Here is a 26,697-nt window from a genome sequence, read left to right as displayed (position 1 = left end):
TTTTCTCTGGCTGTAACCCAGCTACCGATCACTCGCACTACCACATATGGTGGCCGGGTGGGATCACTCGCCTAAAGCACCAAGCACAGCCAAGGACCCACATCTGCAGCAAGAGAGCTAAAAAGAACATGCGAAGATTGTTAAGCAAATCTTCACTCTCTGGCTGACTCCAGCTTTCACTTTATTAACATTTACCAGCACTTCAATAATAACAAGGACTGCTTACCTTTGCAGGACATATCCAATGCTTCGCTAGGTCAGAAATGTTTTACAGGAACTGCCTTCTCCTGGAGACATACAGGCCTCCAGATCCCCAGCTGGGCTCACATTCTTATTCCCCTCCCAGCAAGGTCCTACCCAACAAGCTCTCTCCCTCTGTCGGAGTTAAGGTGGATCAGGCTAAATGCCTGGTTCCGCACACGCAAAAAAAGGTAGAAAACAGGGTCACTTCATCACAGAGCCGAGTAGCCACTGAGTAAGGACAAAACTACGTACAGAATATTTATTTATTTAAAACAGATTTATTTCCCACCCTTCCCACGTTCAGAGTGGGGTACATTGTAAAGCGTACACAGAAAAAGGAGGAAAAGGGGGGGGGGGGAAGAGGACAAGGTAAATATCTTAGGAAACGGGGGAAGGAAAGCACATGTACCTAGGGAGTGGGATCATTAGCAAAAAAGGGGTAGAGGTTTGAATGCGGAAATGGGTAGAGGAAAGGGAGAGGAAGATTAAGTAGCATCTTCCGCAGGGGGGCAAGTAGGGGGTAGTCCATTGTCATTTACACTTTCTTGAAGAGAGAAGTTTTTAGGGCTTTTTTGAAGAAGGTCCTTTCACGGAGACATCTAACTTTGTTGGATAGGCTGTTCCATAGGAGTGGTCCTGCAGAGAAGAGTGCGCACATTCTGGTTTCCACAAGGTGGGTGAGCTTTGGATGTGGAGTATCCAGTAGCATTTGGTTAGACGATCTGAGCAGTCGAGAGGGAGCGTGGATTTTTATTGTTGAGGAGAACTATGGAGAATCCAGGTTGTGTATAGAGGAGTGAAGAATCATCGCTAGCTTATATTGGACTCAGAAGCAGATAGGGAGCCAATGAAGAGATCTGAGTACAGGTGAGATATGATTGTGCATGGGAGTGCTGGTAAGGAGTCTTGCTGCTGACTTTTGTATGATTTGTAGTGGGCATGTAGCGTTTGACGGTAGAGATGTGAATCAGAACCGGAATCGGTTCTGATTCCGGTTCCGATTCACATCGTGGGTTTTTTTTCGTCCAGCCCGATCGTGGTTTTGTTTATCGGCTGCGCCCAAGCTGATAAACAAAAAACCCACCCCGACCCTTTAAAACTAATCCCTTAGCTTCCCCCACCCCCCAAAAAACTTTTTACAAGTACCTGGTGGTCCAGTGGGGGTCCCGGGAGCGATCTCCCGCTCCCGGGCCGTTGGCTGCCACTAATAAAAATAGCGCCTATGGCTTTTGCCCTTACCGTGTGACAGGGTATCTGTGCCATTGGCCGGCCCCTGTTACATGGTAGGAGCACTGGATGGCCCGCACCATTTTTAAAGATGGTGCCGGCCAATGGCACCCTGTCACATGGTAAGGGCAAAGGCCATCGGCGCCATTTTGATTAGTGGCAGCCGACGGCCCGGGAGCGGGAGATCGCTCCCGGGACCCTCACTGGACCACCAGGTACCTGTAAAAAGTTTTTTTGGGGGGGTCGGGAGGGTGGGGGAAGCTAAGGGATTAGTTTTAAAGGGTTGGGGTGGGTTTAGAGGTTATTTTTGTGTGCCGTTTTTCCCGCCCTCCCCCAAAATGATGAGAACCCCCACGAACAATTTCATGGGGTTTCCTATCATTTTGGGGGAGCCCCCGATTTCTCACGATTTTGAAAATATCGTACGATATTTTCAATCGTCCGAAGCCTGATTCACATCCCTATTTGACGGTAGACCTGTCAAGAGGGAGTTGCAGTAGTCTAACCCAGAGAATAGTAGGGATTGAAGGACTGACCTGAATTCCGAAAATTCGAGGAGCTTGAGGTGACGGAGCAGGCGCAATTTGTGGAAGGAGGAGTTGGTGATCGTTTTTATGTGGTTGCGCATAGAGAGTGAGGGGTCAATAATAACTCCCAAGTTTTTGGCCTTTTGTTTCATAGTAAATTTTATTTCTATAAACATTTTGCAGATTTAATTTTTAAATTATTACATAAACAGGACAGGTGAAATATTACATAAGAAATGCTATACTGGGGCAGACCAAGGATCTATCAAGTCTAGTATCCTGTCTCCAACAGTGGTCAATCCAAATCTCAAGTACCTAGCAAGTACCCAAAACATTAAATAGATCGCATGCTACTAATACCAGCAACAAACAGTGGCTATTCCCTATTGATTAACAGTAGTTTATTGGCTTCTTCTCCAGGAACTTATCCAAACCTTTTTTAAACCCAGCTACACTAGCCACCTTAACCACATCCTCTGGCAACGAATTCCAGCAGTTAATTGTGCGTTGAATGAAAAACAATTTTCTCCAGTTAATTTTAAATGTGCTACTTGTTACTTCATGGAGTGCCCCCTAGTCCTTGTATTATCTGAAAGAGTAAATAACAGATTCACATTTACCAGTTCAAGTCCTTTCATGATTTTGTATGCCTCTATCACATTCCCTCGTAGCTGTCTCTTCTCCAAGTTGAACAACTCTAACCTCTTTAGCCTTTCGTCATAGGGGAGCTATTTAATGCCCTTTAGCATTTTGGTTGCCCTTCTCTCCAGTGTAATTATATTTCTTGAGATGCGGCGACCAGAATTAAGATGCAGTCTAACCATTGAACAATACCAAGGTATTATGACAGCCTCCGTTTTATTTGCCATTCCCTATCTAATAATTCCTAATATTGTTTGCTTTTTCACCACCACCGCATTCTGAGCCGACAATTTTAATATAATATCAACTATGATGCCCAGATCTTTTTCTTGAGTGGTAACTCCTAAAATGTACAAGCACACACAAACTCCAAGCCTTTACCTACCTTCTGGCTTGCTTTTTTTTAAACAAATACACAAACTCTAAGGAGTAGATTTTAAAAGCGCACGCGGCGCACATGTACGCCTGATTTTATTACATGCACGCACAGACATGCACGTTATAAAATCCGGGGTCGGCGCACGCAAGGGGGTGCACAATTGTGCACCTTGCATGTGCCGAGCTGCACTGCCTTCCTCCGTTCCCTTCCCCCTAACCTAACCTTTCCCCCCCCCAGCCTTACTCTAACCCCCCCAAAAAATGTTTATCCTACCTTTTGCGCCTGCCCGGAAGCAGGCGCAGGTTGCGCGTGCCAGCAGCCTGCTGGCACGCGATCCTCCGACACAGTGGCAATGGCTGCTATCGGAGGCCTCTGGCCCCCCCCCCCGGACCACTCCACCCCGCCCCCGAACCACCCCTTTTGTAAAGCCCCGGGACTTATACGAGTTCCAGGGCTTTATGTGCGTCGCCAGGCCTCTTTAAAATAGGCCCAGCGCGCGTAGTCCTTTTAAAATCCGGCCCTAAGCCTTTACCTACCTTTTGGTTTGCTTTTTTAACAAATACAAACACACACTAAGAATATACCGCAATAGTTTAACTCTCCCCTAAACTGTTTACGTTCTAAAATTTCCCAAAGCAATACTTACCAATCCTCTTCAGCCATCAGCAAGATGACCCTCTCTTCTCAGTGCTCCCACTGATTATGAAACCGTAAATACACGAAGACCTAATTTTACAATTTATAATTAAAACTCTACAATCTACATATTAGACATAGACGTAAAATGTAGAAATTAAAAAATCATGGAAACAATAGCCAATCATTTGATTTAATTATAGTTGAATTCAGCACATAAACATCAACACTATTCTAAATATTAGTAATCGAGCAGCATGGACTCTACTGCTGGATACCTGTCAGGTGCTTGCAACCTTGTATGTCCACTATTAGAACCAGGATGCTGAGCCTGATGGACCCTCAGTATGACCAAGTATGGTAATGTCTTATATTCTTATGCATATTCAATATGGATCTCCTGAAAACTTGATCTATTTGTGGTTCTTGAGGACTGGAGTGGGCCACCCCTTTCCTATACTAAACTGGTCTTTTCTCTCAGTAACTTGTGCTGATTTTGTGCACTTTCATCCACTCCTGGATATTTGTATAAACTTTCCTGCTCAAATTAATTTATTCTATAGTCCTCAGAGAGATTTTTTTCATATTTAATTAATTATTGTTTTAGAAAAAGTAATCTTTGTCCTGTGTAGAATCTCTGGTGGCTCTTGCTTTTTGTTCTCTCAATGAAGTTTTTACTCCTGTGTGGTTTCTCTGATCAATTCAGAGAGATGGCTTGTGAGTGAACCTTTTAACACACTCAGTACATGTGAATGGTTTCACCCAAGTATGGATTTTCTGATGGATTTTGAGAGATTTTATGTGACTTAAGCTTTTACCATACTTACAGGCCAATGCAATAAGTTGCTTCCAGCAGAGCACATGGTTTTACTCACTGTTCAGCACACGTTTCAAATGCATAACCGCTGATACAAAATGCCTAAAATGCACATTCTAACAAGCACATACTGGATAGTGCCCGCACCTGTAAATTCCACGTAGATAAAGACATTAGCTATTACTATCCAATGAAAATAAGTGCACCCACTGCACATTTTTTAATATGGGAAATTTAACTCCAGCTTTGGATGTGGAGTAAAGTTTTCTCACAGTCAAGGGCTCAAAGCAATATAAAAAAAAATTGGTCCTCTGTGTTGAGATAAATGTGTCCTCTTCCTTAGTATCATCCTGGCATACCAGTACTGTATAAACTTATGATGGAAACATATAATGTAGAACTGCTTCTTGCCAGTGTTATGTTAATCGTTTCCCTTCCAGGGATTAAACAATTTAAGCAAATAATTCAATTTAGGTTTAATCTAATCTAAGTCTAGAAAATAAATACTAAATTTACTGCTTCCCTGGTTTTCCTGATCAAATCAAATAACGTATATATATTTTTTCCCTACTTTACTTTTCTTGTAATTAATTTAATAAGTGCTTCAAGAGCCAAAATGTTAAAAACATGTGAGGTACATTTTTTGCAGAGTGTAAGTTCCAGAAAACACTGTGGCCAGGCCCTACAGCATATTCTAAATAGCAATCTGTGAGAGGCAGTCGTTCAGATTTCTTAAAATAAACATCGAAAGAGAGATGAGAGAATGGTCTGCTGGTTGCTAGATAGAAATATTCTCAAGTACTCCATCTATTGGGAGGGAAATGTCATACAATAGCAAAACTCCATTCTTCCTTCAAAGGCGACATGGCCAAGAAAAAATGAACTTTCTCGAACCTGGCAGCTCCTCTGTAGTTGAAAGGTATTTTCATTTTACCTATCAAGGTCCATGAATTTGATTTCAGGCTGGTTTTAAAAATGTTTTAGCAAATCTGAAAGATTTCTAAATGTACAGCAAGAGGAAAAGGTAACCACAGACTATGGGCCTGATTTACTAAGGCTTTGTCTCTTTGCACCCTTTATATAGCCTGCAGGATCCCAGCACCATGTGAGGGTGAAAGCAAGGTTTTCATAATGCGTTATCCAACATTTAAATCAGCAAACCTATAAACTTCAGCAAAAGAACCAAAAAGAAGCACACTTTTGTTGCACACAATTTAGACAACTGGTGCAATAAACTCCTTTAAGTAGCAGAGATGAATAGCTCCCTCAGCAGATCCTTTTTTTATGCCTCTCTGATTACAATACTATTTGAATACTGTATCAGGTGCACAAGGGACATAGCTGAACCTGCATTAAGAAAAACAAGGGCTCTGTATTGCAGCACATATTTTCTGCACGTTTTATTGCATCGAACTATGATCACATTAAATCATTCCATTTCAGTGTGAATTCTCTTGTGAATTTTGAAAGATCTTGTGTGTCTAAAGCTTTTACCACACTCAGTACATGTAAATGGCTTTAATTTACTATGCATTCTCTGGTGGGATGTGAGGTTTGACTTGTGACTAAAGCTATTACCACAATCTGTGCATGTAAATGGTTTCACTCCAGTGTGGGTTCTTTGGTGATTTGTGAGGTTTGATTTCTGACTAAAGCTTTTATCGCATTCAGTACATGCAAATGGTTTCATTCCCGTGTGAATTCTCTGGTGGACTGTGAGGTTTTCCTTCCGTCTAAATCTTTTACCACAGTCAGTGCATCTAAATGGTTTTACACTAGTGTGTATTCTCTGGTGGCGTGTGAATTTTGCCCTCTCACTAAAATTTTTACCACACTCAGTACATGTTAATAGTTTCACTCTAGTGTGGATTTTCTGGTGGATTTTGAGATATTCTATATAACTGAACCTTTTATCACACATAGCACATGTAAATCGTTCCAATCTGGTGTGAATTCTCTGGTGCAATTTAAGAGATGCTAAGACTTTGAAGTTTTTACCACACTCAGTGCAGGTTAATGGATTCAGTTTACTGTGGATTGTTTGATGGGATGTGAGATATGATTTCTGACTAAAGCTTTTATCACACTCAGTACATGTAAATGGTTTCAATCCAGTGTGGATTCTCTGGTGGTTTGTCAGGCTTCCCTTCCGACTAAACATTTTACCACACTCAGGACATGAAAATGCTTTTAATCCTGTGTGGATTGTCTGGTGCACTGTTAGGTGTGCCTTCTGACTAAAGTTTTTACCACACTCAGTACATATAAATGGTTTCATTCCTGTGTGGATTCTCTCGTGGATTTTCAGAGATTCTGCTTGTCTGAAGCATTTAGCACACTCAGTGCATTTAAATGGTTTCACTTTACTGTGGATTCTCTGGTGGTTTGTAAGATTTGCTTTTTGACTGAAGCTTTTACCACACACAGGACATGTAAATGGTTTCACTCCAGTGTGGATTCTTTGGTGAACTTTCAGAGATTCTACTCGACTGAAGCTTCTTGCACACTCGGTACATGTAAATGGTTTCATTTTACTGTGGCTTGTCTGATGGTTTGTAAGATTTGCTTTTTGACTAAAGCTTTTACCACACTCTGGACATGTAAATGGTTTCAGTCCAGTGTGGATTCTCTGGTGGACCTTGAGAGATTGTATGTAACTGAAGCTTTTATCACACTCAGCACATGGAAATGGTTTCAATTTACTGTGGATTCTATGGTGGACTGTAAGGTTTGCCTTCCGACTAAAGCTTTTACCACACTCAGTACACGCAAATGGTTTCAATTTACTGTGGATTCTATGGTGGACGGTGAGGTGTGCCTTGTAATTGAAGGTTTTATCGCACTCAGTACAAGTAAATGCTTTCACTACATTGTGTTTTTTCTGTTGATTTGAGAGTTTTTTCTTTTCACTGAATCTTTTATCAAGTGCAGCAGAAGTAAACCGTCTCTCTCCTTTGTGGATTGTCTGTGGTGGGAGGTTTGCCTTATGCCTGAAACATTTTTCAGACTGAGTACAGGAGAATGATCTTGCATCACTATGAGTTTTCATTTGTTCTGAAAGTAACTTCCTCTGACAGAAGCTTTTATTGTATTTATTACTTGAATTCTGTCTCTCCTCTTGGCTTAATTTTGAATGTTTTTTTATGTTTTCTTTTTGATTTAAGATTTTGTCACCATCAGTAGAAGAAACTGTTCTCTCTTCTGCGCAGCTTTTCTTGTACGTTATGGGGCTTGCTTTATTAATAAAGCTTTTTGAATGCTCTGTACTTGTACACAGTCTCTCTCCTTTGTTGGTTTTCTGGTGTTGCATTAGTTCTCGCTTCCTTCTGAAACGTCTCCCACACTCAGAACATGTAAAAGGTGTCTTTCCTGTGCGGGTTTTCTGTTGTACCTGTAGATCTCCCTTCAGAATAAAGGTTTTCCCACAATCTGTAGCTGGAGATGGTCTTTCTTCAGTGTGAGATCTCTGCTGTGATTTCAGAGGCACAGGATCCCTGAGGAATATCCCACATGCATCACATGCACATCTTTCTTCTGTTGTCTGGTTTCTCTGCTCTTCCCCTGTATGTAGGATACTTCTGGTACTTTGCTCACTCAGAGCTGAGTCTTCTGTAGAATTTCTTTGCTTTTTTTTTTTAATGGATTGACTCCTGCATTTTTTTTCCCAGCCAGAACAGGAAGTGTCCTCTGCATCTCTTTCTGATAACATCTTGCTCCCTTCTGGATTCTCACTGAGCTCCCAGGAATGTGTGCCTGTATTATCGTATCTGGGATCGTCATTTTCTAGATAAAACAAGTAAACATTGGGCATTACTGAAGGAAAAGGATAGTTTAATGAATTTAGTAATACAATAACATTTACTTTTTCATGTATTACTGCTATTTTCCTGAAGAGGATACAGTGTGAAAGTTTTACAAGCAGTGTGCCTTGTCCTCTTGCATGTGAAGGAAAAGGACAAGATGCAGAAATATTTTCTGTCTCTGGTGATCATGGAGAACAATTTTCAAAGCCATTTACCCAAGCAAGACACAAGTTAGACATAAATTGGATTTCTGTAAATTCCCCTCCCTCCATGTAAGTACAAAGATTTAACCATATTGAGCAGAAGCATTCCTGGAGGTGGGTTTAGATTGGGGAAAGGTATTTTAAAATCTTTGTACATTATTTTCCATTTCAAAAGTGTTCGCAGTTGATGCAAGGTCCAGGAATAAAAAGCAGCTGCAGACTTTGTCCCAGTGTGGAAAGCGTGAAATTTCCCCGTTATCTGCAGTAAGAGAGTCGAGATGGAGAAGTGAGCCTGGGACACACAAGAGGTAACCCAGCACAGGAGGGAATATTACAGCTAAAGAGCGGGGAAAAGGAAAGAGTGACAATGACCAGAGACAAGAATTGCAGGGGGAATTCTAAAGCAATGTATAAAATCTTAACACATGAAACTGAAAACATTAACCTTTTAATTCAATACAATGGCTTGCAAAAGTATTCGACCCCTTAAAAAGTCAGCAGGTTTGTGTGGATTACAAATGACACCCGGATTGATCCAGACAGTATGTTTATTGGAAACCAGTAGGGATGGGCATTCAGGAGGGAAGAAATCGTTTTCAAAACGGAACAAGTTAAATTCTAATGACATTTTTTGGAATCTCGTTTCGTTTTAAAAACCTATTTAAAAATAAAGGTGGGCTGGTTGGGCCTAGGCCCGAAGCCTGGTCCTCGCCTAGACATAGGCAGTGACCCAATGAAGGGGCTGTGGCCTACACCTGAGTGTATTGCAGCAAGGCATCAGGAATACAGTTCTGCTACTGAACTGCTTCCTGAAACTATGCCCCCACATGGCCGGACGTACCCCTTGTCAACTCCAAAAACTAAGTCCCTGTCCAAATATATTCAAGAAAATCTGGCTCAAGGCTTCATTCAACCGTCAAAGTCACCTGCTGGCACAGGGGAGTCTTCTTTGTACATAAGAAGGAGAGATCCCTTAGGCCCTGTATTAATTACAGGGGCCTCAATAAAGTTACAGTTAAGGATCGTTATCACCTACAACTAATCAATGAATTCTTTGATAGACTTCAAGGTGCACAAATGTTTACCAAGCTGAACTTGCTGGGGGCATGACCTCAAAATTGGAGGGTGGTTTGGGAGTCCCCAATTTTAAGTGTTATAACTTAGTGTCACACTTGCATATCCTAGGGGACTGGATATTGGATCAGAGTGATTACATGGGCTTAGGGCTGGAAAGAGCATTCTGGGTGCCATTAAATTTAAGCTATGTTCTTCACCCTCCATAGGAAGAATGACTCCATGTTCTCCGAGTCTCGCTGCTGGTAAAGTCGGTTCCAGGAGCATGGTGGGTTATCAGAAAGTCTATGTTCTTCTCTACCTCTGTGTCAACCTTTCTTCCCCTAACTGGCAATTGTCAGTTTCCTCCGGGGTATTTCTCTATTCCACAAATTATGAGAAGGACTCCAAAATGGAATTGAATAGATTTTATTGATAAAACTCTGCCTATTTAATGGCAGCGAAAGTCATTTGGAACTCACGCCCTGAGGAACTTTGATTGATGGACTCTATAAAGACTTTTAAGTCCATGCTCAAAGCATTTTTGTTTTAGCAAGCGTTTGGCTAAATTACAGGAATGGCAACCGATGTAAGTAAGCAGGATTTGTTTGTTTTAATGGTTTTGTTATGTATGTTACAAAAATACTAACAGGCAAGTTCTTCTTTAGACTACGTGGATGAGCACTCTCAAACTGAAGATAACTATTAGAGTCAGTAGGCTTTATGTAGATGGTAGTATGAAAACCTGGACTCTTCTGTTTTCTTGTGATCGGTGGTATTCAATGTACTTTGAAGTTTCTATGTGTTTTCTGTTTTGACTATTTATTGTTAATAAAGTTTCTCTGCCTAGCATTGTCAGATGACGTCATTTCCGGGATTGGATCCTTACAAAAGAATGGTGGTGGTGGTGTCAGTATGCCTTTCTTAACCAATGGAGATCAGCTGATCCAACGAGAGAGATCGTTCCAGACAACGTCTTTTCTCAGATAAGTCCCCCTGATGCAGGAGTTCCAAAGACACCAGCTGACGTCGGGGTTTCACTCTCTTATGTCATTGTGTGCTTATCTCATTGTGTACTATTATGCCTTTGGGCATTTTTATTTGCATTATTGAAAAAACAATGCTTAAAAAAAATGTTGCGACCTGTATCTGTATGGCACCTTGTGTGGGCCAAGTATGAATGATCAAGTCATCTGGGAAATTGCCATCTTCAGGGAGGTCTTATACGTACACCTGGCTTGCTGACAGCCTACCTTATAATTAGTTCCATTCTTTAATGGTCTTTGCTAACTTGATCGCCTCTTATAATCAGGTTTTCACTGTACCTTAATTTGAAGAAACATCTGAAACAGACCCATCACATCATAGCCACACTGTACCTAGAAACTCTGAAGGAGGAGGTTTCCATCAGTAACACCCAAAGGAAGAAGAGAATCAGAATGGAAGAAACAGATGATGCTTTGTGAAAGACCCACAGGATGTTTGTGTGTAAGAGACTGGGAACATTGCAGCTAAGTTTCCAGTTCCTCCCACACTGAAGGCCTTCAAAACATTACAGTGCACAACTTCTCATAAACGAACAAAAATTAATCTTTACCCAGTGATTTCAGAGTTTCATAATTCTCCTGCATGGTCTCCTTGTAAAGCTCCTTCTGCCATTCTTTCAACATCTCCCACTCGTCCTCGGAGAAATAGACAGCGACGTCCTCAAAGGTTACAGGGACCTGGAACAGGAAGAGGGACCCGCTCAGCACCCACTGCCTCAGGCACAGCAGCACAAACTCCTGACACGTTTCCTCTCAAGTTTACAGACAGTAAAAAGGATCTTCTATGCCCACATTTGGTGAGAACCTTGGGCATCATCTGGAATGCTAAATCCAAGGAACACTGCCCTCCATATCTGTCCCAAGCAGCCTTTCATTGTGGTGCAGGTTTGGTTGCTACCACTGCTGGTAAGAAGTATTTCAAATTGTTCTTTCCTGTACTTTATTTAAATCTGTTAAATATGTGAGCTTTTCTCTCCTATCCCTCCTTTCGCGTCTTTCTCCCAATGAAACACATGCACATATCTTGGACACATGGGTTTAAAAAGGATTTGGACAATTTCCAGGAGGAAGACTCTATAAGAACCTGCCATGCAGGGTCAGACCAAGGGTCCATCAAGCCCAGCATCCTGTCTCCAACAGAGGCCAATCCAGGCCTTAAGAACCTGGCAAGTGCCCAAAAACTAAGTCTATCCCATGCTACTGATGCTAACAATATAAACTGTGCGTATGTGCATGTACCTCTGTGTGTGCCTGTTCTGTTTGCCTGTGCATCCGTGTGTATGTGTTTGTGTCCCTGCCATGTTCTATCCTTTCCTTCCCTGACTCCAGGGGGCCACCTTCTTCAGCTTGGGAGAGAGGCCTAAGGGGCTTTTTTTATTTTCCCTTCCATCCGGGCTTTTCCGCCCCTCCCCCTCCCCCTCCTCCCGCCTGAGAAGGGAGGTGGCCCCGTTTTGCCTCCCCCCTCCCCAATCCGCTTTGCGCCTCGTTTAATATAAATCCTGAGAGGAATCCGTGCTCTTCCATTTTACCCCAGCTCTGCCCCTGTCCACTCGGGCCCCTCCCCTCACTCTTTGCGCTCAAGGCCGCCGCCTTCCCCTTGCCCTACCTGGCGGGCCTCCTGGGGTGGCTCCCCCTGGCCCGCTGAGGTGCTGTGGCCGCGGCGCTTCCTCCCTCCCCCTGCCATCCCGCCGACGCGCTCTCGTGTAGGCCGCAGGCCTGCCCTGCCGCCGCCGCGCGCTGTGCCCGGGAAAGGGAGGGGGGGAGCCTCGCGCCTCGCGCCGGCCAGAAAAGGACCGGGGAGGGAGGGGGCCTCGCCTCCTCTTGGTTTCTTCAGGGGTTATTTGTATTTGTTTTTCTCGATTCCTGCGATCCCGGTTTGCCTGCAGCTGCCAGTGGCCGAGAAGCACGGAAGAGACTTCCAGCGATCCCAGAATATTTAGCATCAAAATAATAAAGGGAAGGTGTCTGCTTCCACCTGCTGGGGGAAAGAGAGAAAATCCCGGCCGTTTAGACTGCTCTGTCCTCATAGGATTTAGCACTAAAAGCACTGACCCTTTAGTAGCCACCCTCGATCCTGTTTCCATCCTTTTGAATTGTAGGCAGTGTTCCAAGTGAGGTCCCACCAGGGACAATATCACCTCCCTTTTCTGCTGCTGACCAGTCCTCTCCCTATGCAGCCAAGCATTTTTCTGAATTTTGCTGTAGCTTTATCCGCCTGTTTGGCCACCATAAGATCAATCAGATGCAATCACCCCAACTTCCACTCTGCTTTGGTGCTTAGAATAACTTTGCATTCAATACTGTACCTTTCCTTTGGGTTTTTGCATTCTACATGCATTGCTCTGCACTTTTTACCATTAAATCTCAGCTGCCCATTGGGCCTGTTCGCCACATATTCCTGGCTGTCTGCTGTGTTGCAGAGTTTGGGATCATTGGCAAAAGGACAAACCTTTTCTTACAATCCTTCCACGATGTCGCTTATGAAAATGTTGAAAAGAACTGGCCCCCAGCCCATCAAAGTAGCACCCCCATCCTCAGAGTAAATTCCTTAGTACCACCCTCCTCCTCAGAGTAAACTCTATTTACCACTACGCTTTGGCACCAGTTTCTTATCCAGTCAGTCAATCTCGATTCCATACCAAGCATGCTCTATTTATTTATGGGTTCTGTGCAGAAATGTGTCAAATATGAAATACAAATATTGTCTCAGGTACAGAATCTTGCTGTTTTGTTTGAATACCCATAATAAAAGCTGTGGTCAAGACAACCTTTTTTAAATTATGGATACAACAAAGCCTGAACCCTTTATTGGAACCTCAGGCTTTCCACCCTAACCTTCAGCACCTTGCTTTTACTACTTGAAGGTGCTTTTATATACTGTTTCTGCACCTTGGATTAAGTCAGTATTACAATATTTACAATCCAATCTGCACCTCAAGATCAGCCCAATACCCTCCTGTGCCTGGCCCACCTCAAATAAACTCCTGATCAAGCCTTTTCCCGTGCAGGCCCACTACATTGGAATATGCTACCTGGGCACATACGGTCCATAACCTCAAAGTCATTTAAAAGTGCTTAAAGCTTTCCTATTTAAGAACTAGAACTGGACCCTCAGGGATAAAATTAGTTGCCAGTATTCAGCACTCAGGAGCTGTTATGGCATCCTCAGGTAGCTTACATCATATACACGTGAAGCTTTTTGTTAATGGGGGGTGGCAGGAGATGGCCAATGAAATGGGCATATCTCCCCCCCCCTGTAATACAGGAAGTGGGAAGAGAAAAATAAAAGCAATCAGATCAAAAATGCAGAAAAGGTGACTAGGAAGTGCAACAGACCAAGGGATAAAAATTGGAAAGCGATGACCACATCCCCCCTCTCTTTAAACTCAGCATCCTTCTTTTCCTCCTGCATATCCTCTGCACTGTAGTCCTCTCTCTCTCCCCCCCCCCCCCCTCGCTTCTTACCCAGCATCTCACATTCCACATCCTGTTCTGAATTATTCTCTCTCCACTCATCCTTTGAGCAGTAGGCCCCCCCCCCCTCTCTCTCTCTCTCTCTCCCATATCCTCTGTTCAGCGCTCTACTTCACCCCCACATCGCCCTGGCTTGGCCCAGCATTCTCTTTCTCCCTCCAATACCTAGTCCAGCACTTCTCTCTTACCATTAACTCCCCTGCATCCCACTTACCTTCCCAGTATCTCTCTTTTCACCACCCCTCCATTTTTCTCTTTTCCCTGACCGTTTCCCTTTTCTCTTCCATTTGGTCAGTACCCCCCTCTCTTTCTCCCCTATCAGTTCAGCATCACTCCTCATTCTCTTCTCCCATCCCCCTCTCTCTTCAGGCTACAGTTGATAGGCAGTGGGTGGTCTCAGACCCCATAAAGGCCCCCACCCTTTGAGATTTGGTTTCCTAGGTAACAAGAAGCCCATGCAAAGGGAGGAGGGGGGCCACCTTGGGACCTGCACAAGCAAATATGTAAAAATCACCCCCCCCCCCCCCCCCCGCAGGGAGATTTGCAGGTTGCATTTGCTTTATAAAAGGGGTAGCTGTACTCGATACAGGGCCAAGAAAGGCAACTAAAATGATAAGGAAGCCGTTTCAACCCCTTTATGAAGAAAGGCGTTAACAAGTTAGGGCTCATCGGCGTGGAGAAGAGACGATTGAGAAGGAAAACGACAGTGTGAGGTGGAAGTGAGGTGGAAGGAACAAACAGGGAACAGTTATTTACCCTTTTAAATACGCCTAGGAGTAGAGAATACAGCATGAAACTAGCAGGTAGCAGATGTAAAGCAAAGCACAGAAAGTACTTTTTCAGCAAATGCATAATTAGACTGCAATGTGCTGCTGGAAGTTAAGGTTAGTAGAGTAGGTAGGGACCCATCTGGGAAGGCAGGCCCATCCACTGTTATGAGCCAGATACACTCAGGTGTCTCCAAGTCATACTTGTGGGAGTATGAGAGAGGAAATGAGCTTTCCTATTGGGATTTTCTGGCTTCTTCCAAGTAGCCGGACTGGACCCTGTCAGAGACAGACCAGTGTTTCCCAACCAGTGGGCCTTCAGACTTGATCAGGTGTGCCACAGAAAAGGCACCAGTGCCTGATACTCAGCTCTAGCCCAGCACCTTGCAGCAACCAGAGAGGCTCATACACGCGTGGGATCTCCTTTCTGAGAGCAAGTAGAAGCATGCATGCCTCTCCTCAAGCTACAGCATGAACCCTGAGGTAGCAGATAACAGCCAGTATACACATTGCACACCGCACTGCCTCATCTGCCCCATATCTTTTGAGGCTATCCAGTCTCCGTTTTATCCCCAGGCTGAGTGAGACAGAGAAAGCGTTGCCCGAACACTTGACTATGACTCACAATGAGTTTTGAGACCAGCAACAGCGATGGAAGTCTGACGGCTGCGTGCAGCAGCTAAAGTAACTTACTGATCCGGCAGGCAATGCCGCATGGACATCTCCCCTCTCCTGCACGTGTAGATAAGGGGAGCTGCTCCATCATGACAGGTTCATGTGGTCTTTGCCCCTCCTCCGTGTTAGCACTGCCCTAGTTCTTCTTTTGACAATGTGAGAACATAAGAACATGCCATACTGGGTCAGACCAAGGGTCCATCAAGCCCAGCATCCTGTTTCCAACAGTGGCCAATCCAGGCCATAAGAACCTGGCAAGTACCCAAAAACTAAGTCTATTCCATGTAACCATTGCTAATGGCAGTGGCTATTCTCTAAGTGAACTTAATAGCAGGTAATGGACTTCTCCTCCAAGAACTTATCCAATCCTTTTTTAAACACAGCTATATTAACTGCACTAACCACATCCTCTGGCAACAAATTCCAGAGTTTAATTGTGCATTGAGTAAAAAAGAACTTTCTCCGATTAGTTTTAAATGTGCCCCATGCTAACTTCATGGAGTGCCCCCTAGTCTTTCTACTATCCGAAAGAGTAAATAACCGATTCACATCTACCCGTTCTAGACCTCTCATGATTTTAAACACCTCTATCATATCCCCCCTCAGTCGTCTCTTCTCCAAGCTGAAAAGTCCTAACCTCTTTAGTCTTTCCTCATAGGGGAGTTGTTCCATTCCCCTTATCATTTTGGTAGCCCTTCTCTGTACCTTCTCCATCGCAATTACATCTTTTTTGAGATGCGGCGACCAGAATTGTACACAGTATTCAAGGTGGGGTCTCACCATGGAGCGATACAGAGGCATTATGACATTTTCCGTTTTATTCATCATTCCTTTTCTAATAATTCCCAACATTCTGTGAGTCCTCTTTATGTATGCACTGCCTGCTCCTTGGAAGGGGGTGTGCTACGCACCATTTTGGTGAATGTAGGTGGAGCCTTGCGTAGGAAAAGGTTGGGGAAACACTGCAATAGATCAAGAGGCTATGGTAATAGGATAATTCCTATATTCTTAGTAGAGGAAGAAGTTATGATATAATTAAATTCATGTATTCAGGCATCAGCTGTCAGGTAAGGATTAACAATCTTCATCCAGGCAGCATTAGAGTAGGGAGGAGTGAGGCAGGGATGCATCACCCTCTTCAGTATGTACAGCACTGATCTTCCCACCCTGCTTGAGAGCAGCAGCTCCGGCCTGAACCTAAAGACCACAGAGGCTCATACTCTCACTCGAGGGGCTATGCTCCTCGTCGCAAACAGCTATTCTGTTTATTCCAGGAGCCGGTTCCGTGCCAATAGGCTGCAGTAATCATAAAGGGAAGTAGGGGAAAAGGGACCAGAGTAAGTGTTTGATGTCTGCTCCAGCTTCACCCCCTCCCCTTTCCACTGCACAGCTGGAGAAGAGTAAGACTGGAGGACAACAGGAAGAGAGAGGCTGTGCAAGGGAGCAGAGCAATTGTTTTCACTTCTACTACAGCAGAAGCCATTTAAATAAATAAAATAAACGAGCTATTTCACAACTTCCCATGTACTGGTAGCCACCACTTGAATCATTAGAGCATGTTTTATTTTTGTGTGTCTTGGGCAGTGGCGTAGCCAGAATTGATTTTTTGGGTGGGCACAAGGTTAACATGGGTGGGCTGTAGGCATGCAGGTCTACTAGTTGTTTTTTTACTGATAAATAATGCCAAATTATGCAGCATAGCATTCACATCTACACCTAAGTATGAGGTTTACTTAATGATACAAACATAATTCACGGTGATTTGTGGTACTTTAGCCTTCTTATTATTACGATTTTATACACGGCTCCTACCTGTCCATAAATTTTGAGAGAGCGGTTGTGTTGCTTATATTTAAATTGCTAACATCTCAAAATATAGATATATATTTTTACCTTTGTTGTCTGATCTTTGTATTTTTCTAATCAGTTGGTCCTGGTCTCTTTTTCCCATTTTTTCCCTTATAGCTCATTTCCTAATTCCTTTTCAGTGTCTTTCTTCTATTACTGTCTTCTTCCCTTCCACACACACACACACACACACACACACACACATACACGCTTTCTCTCACAGACTCCCTCTCACACACTCAAGCTCTCACTCTCATATGCTCTCCCCCCCCCCACAAGCTCACATTCAAGTTCTCACTTTCTCACCCCTCCCCAGGCTTATATTCTTATGCACACACAGACGCACATCCAGGCACCCATTCTCACCCACACACATAAACCCAGATTCCCATTCTCACCCACAAACCCATGCTCCGTCTCACCCACACATATTCAAGCTCCCATTCTCATCCATACATATACACATTTAAGGTACTATTCTCACCCACACATACACACATTCAAGCACCCATTCTTATCCACATATTCAAGCTTCCATTCTCACCCACCCACACAAACCCAGGCTCTCATTCTCACCCATATATACACACATTCAAGCTCCCATTCTCACCCACCCACCCACAAACCCAGGCTCCCATTCTCAACCACACATACACACATTCGAGCTCCCATTCACCCACATATTCAAGCTTCCATTCTCACCCACATACACACCCAGGCTCCAGTTTTCACCCACACACACTCCCATTCTCATCCACACATACACATTCAAGCACGTGCACAGCTTCCGCTTTCTCCCCCAGAGCAGGAAGATCAGCTACCTCTCCTGCTGCCACCGGACTCCTGCTATCTTCGGGCGTCCGAACTTCCTGTCGGGGGGGGGGGGAGCGGAAGCGCAGCGCACAACGTCCGCTTCCTCCCTCCCCCCCCCCAAGCAGGAAGATCGGCGGGCAGTACGGCCCGACGCCCGAAGATAGCAGGAGGCCGGTGGCAGCAGGAGAGGCAGCTGATCTTCCTGCTTTGGGGGAGAAAGCGGAAGCTGTGTGCGGCGCTTCCGCTCCCCTAAACAGGAAGTTCGGCGGGCCGTTTGGTCCGAAGACAGCAGGAGAACGAGTGGCAGCAGGAGAGGCAGCTGATCTTCCTCCATTGGGGGGAGAAAGCGGAAGCTGCGCGCGGCGCTTCCGCTCCCTCCCCGAACAGGAAGACCGGTTGGCCATACGGCCGCAGCAGCGCTTCCCCATGTGTGCGGTGATGGCGCGCGAGGCGTGGGTTCTCTTGTTCGCTGTCGCAGGGATGGGATCCCGCGACAGCCTTGCAGTTCCGGTGCCAGTTGGGTGGGCCTGGGTCTAAGTTGGGTGGGCACCTGCCCACCCAGGCCCACCCGTGGCTACGCCACTGGTCTTGGGTATGTTAACAGATGCTTCCCTGAATAAAGCCACTTTGAGCTGCTTCCTGTATACCTTGACATCAAGCTGAGGTATAATCTAGTCTAGTGTCCACCTCGACAGTGTCACTGCCCCGGCAGAAAGTGCTCCGACTCACATCCCCTCCCACCCTCCCTACTTGTTTTAAAACAGGAGAGGAAGGGCTACCATAGACCTAAGCACAGAGAAAGGCACAGCCTGCTGCTCACAGGTCTTAGATAAGGACAGACAGGCCGCTGCAGTGGAAGGCACCTTTTAGCCTGCATTTATGTTCACATTTTTCAACAGGCAAAAAACTTACTCCCACTACAGGAAGGAGCTGAGTGCAGAAAATGTGCGTACCTCAAACGGGAGTAATACAGAGCGCACGTGCCTAGAAAGGCCATGCACATGAGGACATTACGTGTCACTACCCCCTGCAGAAGAAACGGCAGCAGGCCAGCATGCCTACTGTAGTACTGGAGTGAAGCTGCCAGCACTATAGAAAAAAAACAGTTAAAAACTTAAAAAAAAAAAAAAAGTGTGTAGGGAGGTAAGTGGAGGTGGCCACTGCCATCCCTTATCCAGATAAGTACTAACTTAGCCATCTGGCATGGGTCAGTGCTACTGAGCCAGATAACGTACTTTATCTGGGTAAAGTAGCAGTGACCATGCCCGATAGACAAGTACTAGTTATCCGGCAGCAGCTTCCCACTGCCAGATAAATACCGCCTTATCCGTCTATGTGGCGGCAGCTGCCACCATTTACTGGCAGGGAGGGTTCCCCTCTTCCTTCTCGCATTAAAATATGTTCTACCCGTGCTGAACACACATTTTAAGTTTTTGCGCATTTTTAACACTTGCTACATTATGATTAGCCTACTGCGTCAGGAGTTAAACAAATTACTGCATTGGATCAAGAGTAGTAGAGGAGAAAGGAAGCTTCTCAGGAGGAGGAAGAGGAGGTAAATGCTGAAAAGGAGTGAGAGGAAGAGGGGGGTAAATGCTGGTGGTATAAGAGGGGATGAATGGCGAGGAAGGTGGTAAATGTCTGGGTGATGGTGTGAGAAGGGGGATAAATGTTGGAGTTGGTGACCAGGGGTGTGTGTGGCATAAAAAAAAAAGTTAATAGTGGGAAGGTGAGGAGGAGGTTAAAAGCTTGGGGGGGGGGGGGGGAGCACAAGAAGGGCAGGTGAATGTGGTTTCTTCCCTCCTCAGCCTGGCTCACCGACGGAAACTTGGGCAGTCTGAGATGATATGAGAGGAGCAGGGAAAAGCACGTGGGAGGAGGGGGATGGGTGCAGAGTGATTTTTCTGTACCTCCCCCCCCCCCCCGCACTGTACTGGAGGGTGCAAGTAACACATTTTTAAGTAAATGAGAAGCAGCACAAGAGCTGGGGAGGGGGTGAAGGAGTGTGAGAGAGCCAGAGGGGGAGAGTCTGGGGGGAAGGAAAGGCAGAAGTGCTGATGGGAGTGAAGAGAGTCAGGTGTGGTAGTGGGGAGGGGATGGAGGGGGGGAGAGTCTGGGGGGGAAGGAAAGGCAGAAGTGCTGATGGGAGTGAAGAGAGCCAGGTGTGGGAGTGGGGAGGGGATGGAGGGGGGGGGGAGAGTCTGGGGGGAAGGAAAGGCAGAAGTGCTGATGGGAGTGAAGAGAGTCAGGTGTGGTAGTGGGGAGGGGATGGAGGGGGGGGGGAGAGTCTGGGGGGAAGGAAAGGCAGAAGTGCTGATGGGAGGGAAGAGAGCCAGGTGTGGTAGTGGGGAGGGGGGGGGAAGAGTCTAGGGGGAAGGAAAGGCAGAAGTGCTGATGGGAGTGAAGAGAGCCAAGTGTGGTAGAGGGGAGGGGATGGAGGGGGGGGGGGGGGGGAGGAAAGGCAGAAGTGCTGATGGGAGTGAAGAGAGCCAGGTGTGGGAGTGGGGAGGGGATGGAGGGGGGGGGGGAGAGTCTGGGGGGAAGGAAAGGCAGAAGTGCTGATGGGAGGGAAGAGAGCCAGGTGTGGTAGTGGGGAGGGGATGGAGGGGTATGAGAGAGTTGGGGGGGGGGAGAGTCTGGGGGGGAAGGAAAGGCAGAAGTGCTGATGGGAGTGAAGAGAGCCAGGTGTGGGAGTGGGGAGGGGATGGAGGGGGGGGGGAGAGTCTGGGGGGAAGGAAAGGCAGAAGTGCTGATGGGAGTGAAGAGAGTCAGGTGTGGTAGTGGGGAGGGGATGGAGGGGGGGGGAGAGTCTGGGGGGAAGGAAAGGCAGAAGTGCTGATGGGAGTGAAGAGAGCCAGGTGTGGGAGTGGGGAGGGGATGGAGGCGGGGGAGAGTCTGGGGGGAAGGAAAGGCAGAAGTGCTGATGGGAGTGAAGAGAGTCAGGTGTGGTAGTGGGGAGGGGATGGAGGGGTCTGTTTGAGAGAAAACTAGGAGGTGATGAAGGGGGGAGGGAAGATGCCAGAACCAAAAGGTGATGAAGTAAGGGATAGGGACAGAGCTAGAGGTGGTGATAGGGGAAGGAAAGACAGGAGCGATGAGAGTGAAGGAGGTGAGAGTAACTGGGAGGCTGAATTGTTAGAAAGAGAGGTGAGGAGGGATTGGTATAAGAGCCAGAGGAGTGACAGAGGATGGGAGGGTGTTGGAGGGGAGAATGTGCATGGGAATGAAGGAGTCAGAATGAGTCAAAGAGAAGGTGATGGGGGGACGGGGAGTACGAGAGGGATTACGTGGGGGTGAGGGACTGAGAGCAGGGAGGATTGGGGTAACCGAAACACAGGAGGGAATGAGGAAATGAGAGGAGGTGAGTGAATGCCAAATGTGGGGTGATGCGGCGTAGTGAGGGGGGGGGGATGGAGCCAGACAAAGTGGGGAGCAAACCTAGCGAGGGAGACATGGAGGGTGAGGAGAGTTGTGGAAGTGACACGGTGGCACAGGGAGAATTGGAGGGTGAGAGAGGAAGGGCAGAAGGGATGAAATCAAGGGAGGAGTAGACAAGCGCACAGCGATGCACATGGGGAAAGTTAACCCATGCTGTAGTTACACGATGTTAGATTCCATATTAGTAGCTACCGCCCAGGAAAAAGGATCTGCACATTCTCATGGACAATAATTTGAAATCCTTGGGTCACTATGCTACGGCGGTAAAAAAACAAAAAAAAAACCACAATATGAGGAATTTTTAGGAAAGGGATGGAAAACAGAACAATGTTATAATGCCTCTCTCTTCATGGTGAGACTGCACCTGGAATACCGTGTGCAATTCTGGTCATTGCATCTAAAATAAAAAAAAAAAATGATAAGGTATAGTAGGAGAAGAGTCCACACAAACAGCAAATATAGCAGAGTGAGGAACAAATGAAGGTCCTTACACAGTTCTAAAAATGTTTGATTATTTCCAATGACAGCTCCTCTGTTTAAGTATCTCCAATGTGTTTAGAACTGTGCAAGGACCCTCATTTGTTCCACACTCTCATTGGTACATTTATCTGAAAAAAGCGAGAAATGACTACTTACCTGATAATTTAGACAGATTGATTCAGGACCAGTGGGTTATGCACCTCTTCCAGCAGACAGAGAAAGAGCAAACTGTTATATATATATATATACACATACATACACATATACACACAAGCTGTTAAGCCTGTTAAAATGGGCGAGATTCCATCAATCAGACTGGCACGGCAGTCAGAGCCGCTCTGTTCTCCACAGCTTACCCTTCCCACTTACTGATATCCTCTTCCCTTTTCCTTCCATCCCCTCTCACCTCATCCACAACCCCTTCCCTCTCCCTCAGCCCTCCTCCACTCCATTCTCCTCTTCTCCAGAATGTCTTACCCTTCCTACTTATGCACTCATATCCTCTTCCCTTTTCCTTCCATCCCCTCTCATCTTCCCTTTCCTTCCCCTCACCTCATCCACAACCCCTTCCCTCTCCCTCAGCCCTCCTCCACTCCCTCTTGATCTCTTCTACAGGGCCGGCTGTTGTCCCTCTCTCCATACCTCCCTCCCTGTGTACTGTGGCTTCTCACTGCTGTCCCTTTGCGTGCTGGTCCCTTCTCCCTAACCCATTCCCCAGCGGAGGAGGGACGGGTTCAAGTTGTCGGCCCGTTTTCACTGTTGTCCCTCCCCCCCTTCTCCAGCGTCGGAGGGACGGGCTCAAGTTGTCGGCCCGATGTGCTCTCCGGGGGTCTCTCTCGCACGCGCGCCTCACCACCAGGCTCGTTGCTGGCCCGCCCGACGCTCAGATACCGTCCACCGCTGCTCCTCCCCGCCGCTGTGACTGACGTGCTCTGTCGCCCATGCATGCGTGGCACATCAGGCAGCGCTCTGCTCCATGCATGCGCAGTCGAGCTGCTCTCTACGCATTTGCGGGCCAGTCAGAGCCCATTTATTATATTTGATATATACTCCTACAGTGTCATCAGCCTGCCAGTATTCTCTTCAAAAGCCAAACTGTGGACAGTCTAACAAGAACTTGATTAACAGATAACCATTTCAGTAGTCAACAGGAAACATTTAATTCGGGCAAAGACTGTATTAACACTAGTCTAGGCGCTGGAACACTTACCAGTAACCCCTGGAACATGTAACCACACAGGAAGACTAACACACAATCATATAGCAGCCAAGGGCAGGAAGATGAATCCATCTGTCTAGATTAAGTAAAAAGAAATTATCAGGTAAGTAGTTATTTCTCACTTCCTAGCACCTAGACAGATGGGTTCAGGACCAGTGGGATGTACCCAAGCTACTTCCAAATAGGGTGGGAGGCTGCTCGCAGTCCAGTCAACACCAAATGTGCAAAGGCTGTGTCCTCCCGGGCCTGCACATCCAGACAATACTTGGAAAAGGTGTGTAAAGAGAACAAGTCGTAGCTCAGCAAATATTGACGGGAGACAATCTAACCTCCACCAATGACACTACCTGAGTAGGCAACTGCTCACCCCGTTTACCTCCACTATGAAGGACAAACAGGAGATCCATCTTTTGGAAAGGTTTCGAAACCTCCAGGGCATGTCTCTTGCCATCCAAAGGACACAACAGGCGATATTCCTCCACATTTCTTTCCTTATCCAGAGATGGCAAGGAAATGGACTGATTCAAGTGAAAATCTGAGACCACTTTGGGCAAGTAAGAAGGAACAGTACGCAGCTCTATCACTCCTGGATTCACCTGAAGGAACGGCTTCCAGCAAGACAAGGCCTGCAGCTCAGAATTCGACGCACAAGACACATCGCCACCAGAAACACCATTTTCAAGGTCAGTAATCGCAATGAAAGTCTACACAACGATCAAAACATAGGGGCTGCCAGGAAATCCAACACCAGATTAAGACTCCACAAAGGTACCGGTAACCGCAAGGGAGGATGAAGATGTTTCACTCTCCTCAAGAAACGGGCCACATCAGGATGAGACAAAGATTCACCATTTACCTGACCCCTGAAACAGGCAAGAGCTGCTACCTCTACCTTCAAGGAATTAAGGGCCAACCCTTTATTCATCCCATCCTGCAAAAATGCCAAAATGAGTGGGATCCTAACTGAATGAGGAAACTCCCCGATCCTCACACCAAGCCTCAAATACTCACCAAACCTGCACATAGGCTAAGGAAGTGGAGAATTTTCATGCTTGTAGCAAGTTGGCAATCACCGCAATAGAATATCCCATGCTTTAACAAGTAACCCCTGTCAAGGGCCAGACCATAAGACAAAACAGAGTCTGATCTTCATGAAGGAAAGGGCCCTGCCGCAACAGATTCCTGTGGGCTGGAAGACGAAGGGGGTAGTCTATCAGGAGTCTTTGCAGATCTGCATACCATGGTCTCCTGGGCCAATCCGGTGCACAAAAAGCACCATCCCCCTGTGGCTTTTGACCCTCCGAACAATTTTGCCCAACATAGGCCATGGGGGAAAAGCATACAGCAATTCATCTTCTAGCCAGACCTGCATGAGAGCATCGATACCCAAGAACTTTGGATCTCTTCTGCGACTGAAGAAACGAGGAACCTTTGCATTGCGAGAAGTCGCCAGCAGGTCTAGAAACAGAAGGCCCTAGTGATTCACTATCAGCTGAAACACCTCAACCAACAATACCCATTCTTCTGGGTCCACACTCTTCCTGCTGAGAAAGTCTGATCTTACATTGTCTTTTCCTGCAATGTATGAGGCAGAGATCTCCTGAAGATGCACTTCCTCCCTGCCGATTGATGTAAGCCACAGTTGTTGCATTGCCCGACATTACTCTAACCACTCGACCCTGCAAGCACACTAACCGGACCGTCTGGGCTTTCAGCTGATTGATGTTCCAGAGACTCCCCTGGATTCCAGCGCCCTTGCATCATTAATTCCTCAAAGCGAGCTCCCCAACCCTGGAGGCTCGTGTCTGTGGCGATTACCAACCAGTCCAGCGATGTCAGGGAAACTCCCTCTTTCAGATGATCTGCTTGCAACTAGCGCTGGAAGTGAGAGCAGACTTCCATCAACAGGTGGAATCAAATAGTCCTGAGACTGTGGGTTCCAATGAGACAGCAGGGAGCGCTGAAGAGGACGCATGTGTGCCCTCATCTATGGCATCACTTCCAGGGTTGCCATCAAATCGAGTACCTGTAGATAGGACCACACTGTCAGGCATATAGAGTTCACCAAGAGAGACACCTGTGTCAACTTCTGAATATGAGCTTTTGGAAGGAAAAAGTTGCCCTGCCTCATGTTGAACCAAACACCCAGATACTCCAATGAGTGAGATGGCTGAAGACTGCTCTAGGCTAGGTTCACCACCGAGCTCTTGCAACAGGGAGGAGATCATTTTGTGGTTCACCAGGCAGCTCTCTTCCAGAGGCTTGGCCCGAATCAGCCGGTCGGCCAAATACGGTTGTACCAGGATCCCATCCTCTCTCAACTCTGCTGCCACCACCACCATAAACATGGAAAAAGTTCAGGCTGCGGTGGCCGGACCAAAAGGAAGTGCTTGAAACTGATATTGCCCCCCCATCACTGCGAAATATAGAAAATGTTGGTGCTCCAATCAGATCGGAACATGGACTTGTACCTTGGACAGATCCAAGGAGGTCAGAAATTCCTGACTGCACGGCCATTATCACTGAGCGCAATGTTTCCGTACGAAAATGAGTCACCTGCAAATGATGGTCGATTCCTTTAAGATCCAGGATAGGACGAAAGGAGCCCTCCTTCTTGGGCACAATAAAATAAACAGAATATCGCCCAGACGTGGGTACTGGAACCAAAGCCCTCAGACTGAGAAGCCTGGATAGTGTAGACTCCACTGCCTGCCTCTTCTGCGGGGAGTAAGAGGGAGACACCATGAACATGTCCCAAGGAACACTGCGAAACTCCAGCGAATTTCATCTCGTATCACCTCTAGGACCCATTGATCCAGTATGATCGACCCACCTCTGATAAGAGGCATCTCCCCTATCTCCTGTTCTCAGGGGTGGATTGGGAAACCTTTATTGGGAGGCTTGGGAGGGTCCACTGCCTGAGACCATGCCCTGCCTGGGCTGTCTGGGACGAAAGAACTGAGACCTACCGAAAGGCTGAGTCCTCTGAAAAATCGCTCCTCTGTAGAGTCGAAAACACTTGGATCCCTTAGCAAGACCTCTCATTCTAAAAGAGTGTGGCATCTGCTTATTCTCCAGCAACCAAGGAACCAGGGATTCACCCCACTTACTGGCCAGTTTCTCCAACTCGCTCCCAAATAAGAGCGAGCCTTCAAAGGGCTATTTCATAAGGTTAGCCTTAGAGGTCGCATCAACCAATTTCTCAGCCATAACTGATGTCTGGCCGCTATTATCAAAGCCACCCCAAAATCGCAGTCTGCATCTGCCAAAAAGGCGGATGCTGGCTCCATAACTGCCCTGGAATTCACTCCAGAGTCCTCGACCTCCTGAGAGAGAAGTAAACATGAGCGAGCCACCAGGGAACAACAAGAAGCTATCTGCAAGGTCATTGCCACTGCTTCAAATGC

General features: G+C 46.3%; 2 protein-coding genes across 3 annotated transcripts in view; both read right to left on the bottom strand.

Annotated features, from left to right (window-relative positions):
- The window catches only part of LOC115083760 (oocyte zinc finger protein XlCOF6-like), a 136,015-nt gene that overhangs the window by 34,445 nt on the left and 74,873 nt on the right, over positions 1 to 26,697 (bottom strand). The window lies entirely within an intron of this gene.
- Positions 5,841 to 12,517, bottom strand: LOC115083755 (oocyte zinc finger protein XlCOF6-like). Its single transcript, XM_029587757.1, has 3 exons — positions 12,183 to 12,517; positions 11,128 to 11,254; positions 5,841 to 8,254 (listed from the first exon to the last, which is right to left on the bottom strand). The coding sequence occupies exons 1-3, from the start codon at positions 12,258 to 12,260 to the stop codon at positions 5,901 to 5,903; spliced, it is 2,559 nt and encodes an 852-aa protein (XP_029443617.1). The 5' UTR covers positions 12,261 to 12,517; the 3' UTR covers positions 5,841 to 5,900.

This window comes from Rhinatrema bivittatum, chromosome 2 (assembly GCF_901001135.1).
Source record: "Rhinatrema bivittatum chromosome 2, aRhiBiv1.1, whole genome shotgun sequence".
NCBI classification, from domain to species: Eukaryota; Metazoa; Chordata; class Amphibia; order Gymnophiona; family Rhinatrematidae; genus Rhinatrema; species Rhinatrema bivittatum.
Note: the sequence above shows the minus strand (reverse complement) of the source record. Positions and strands in the feature narration are given on the sequence as shown.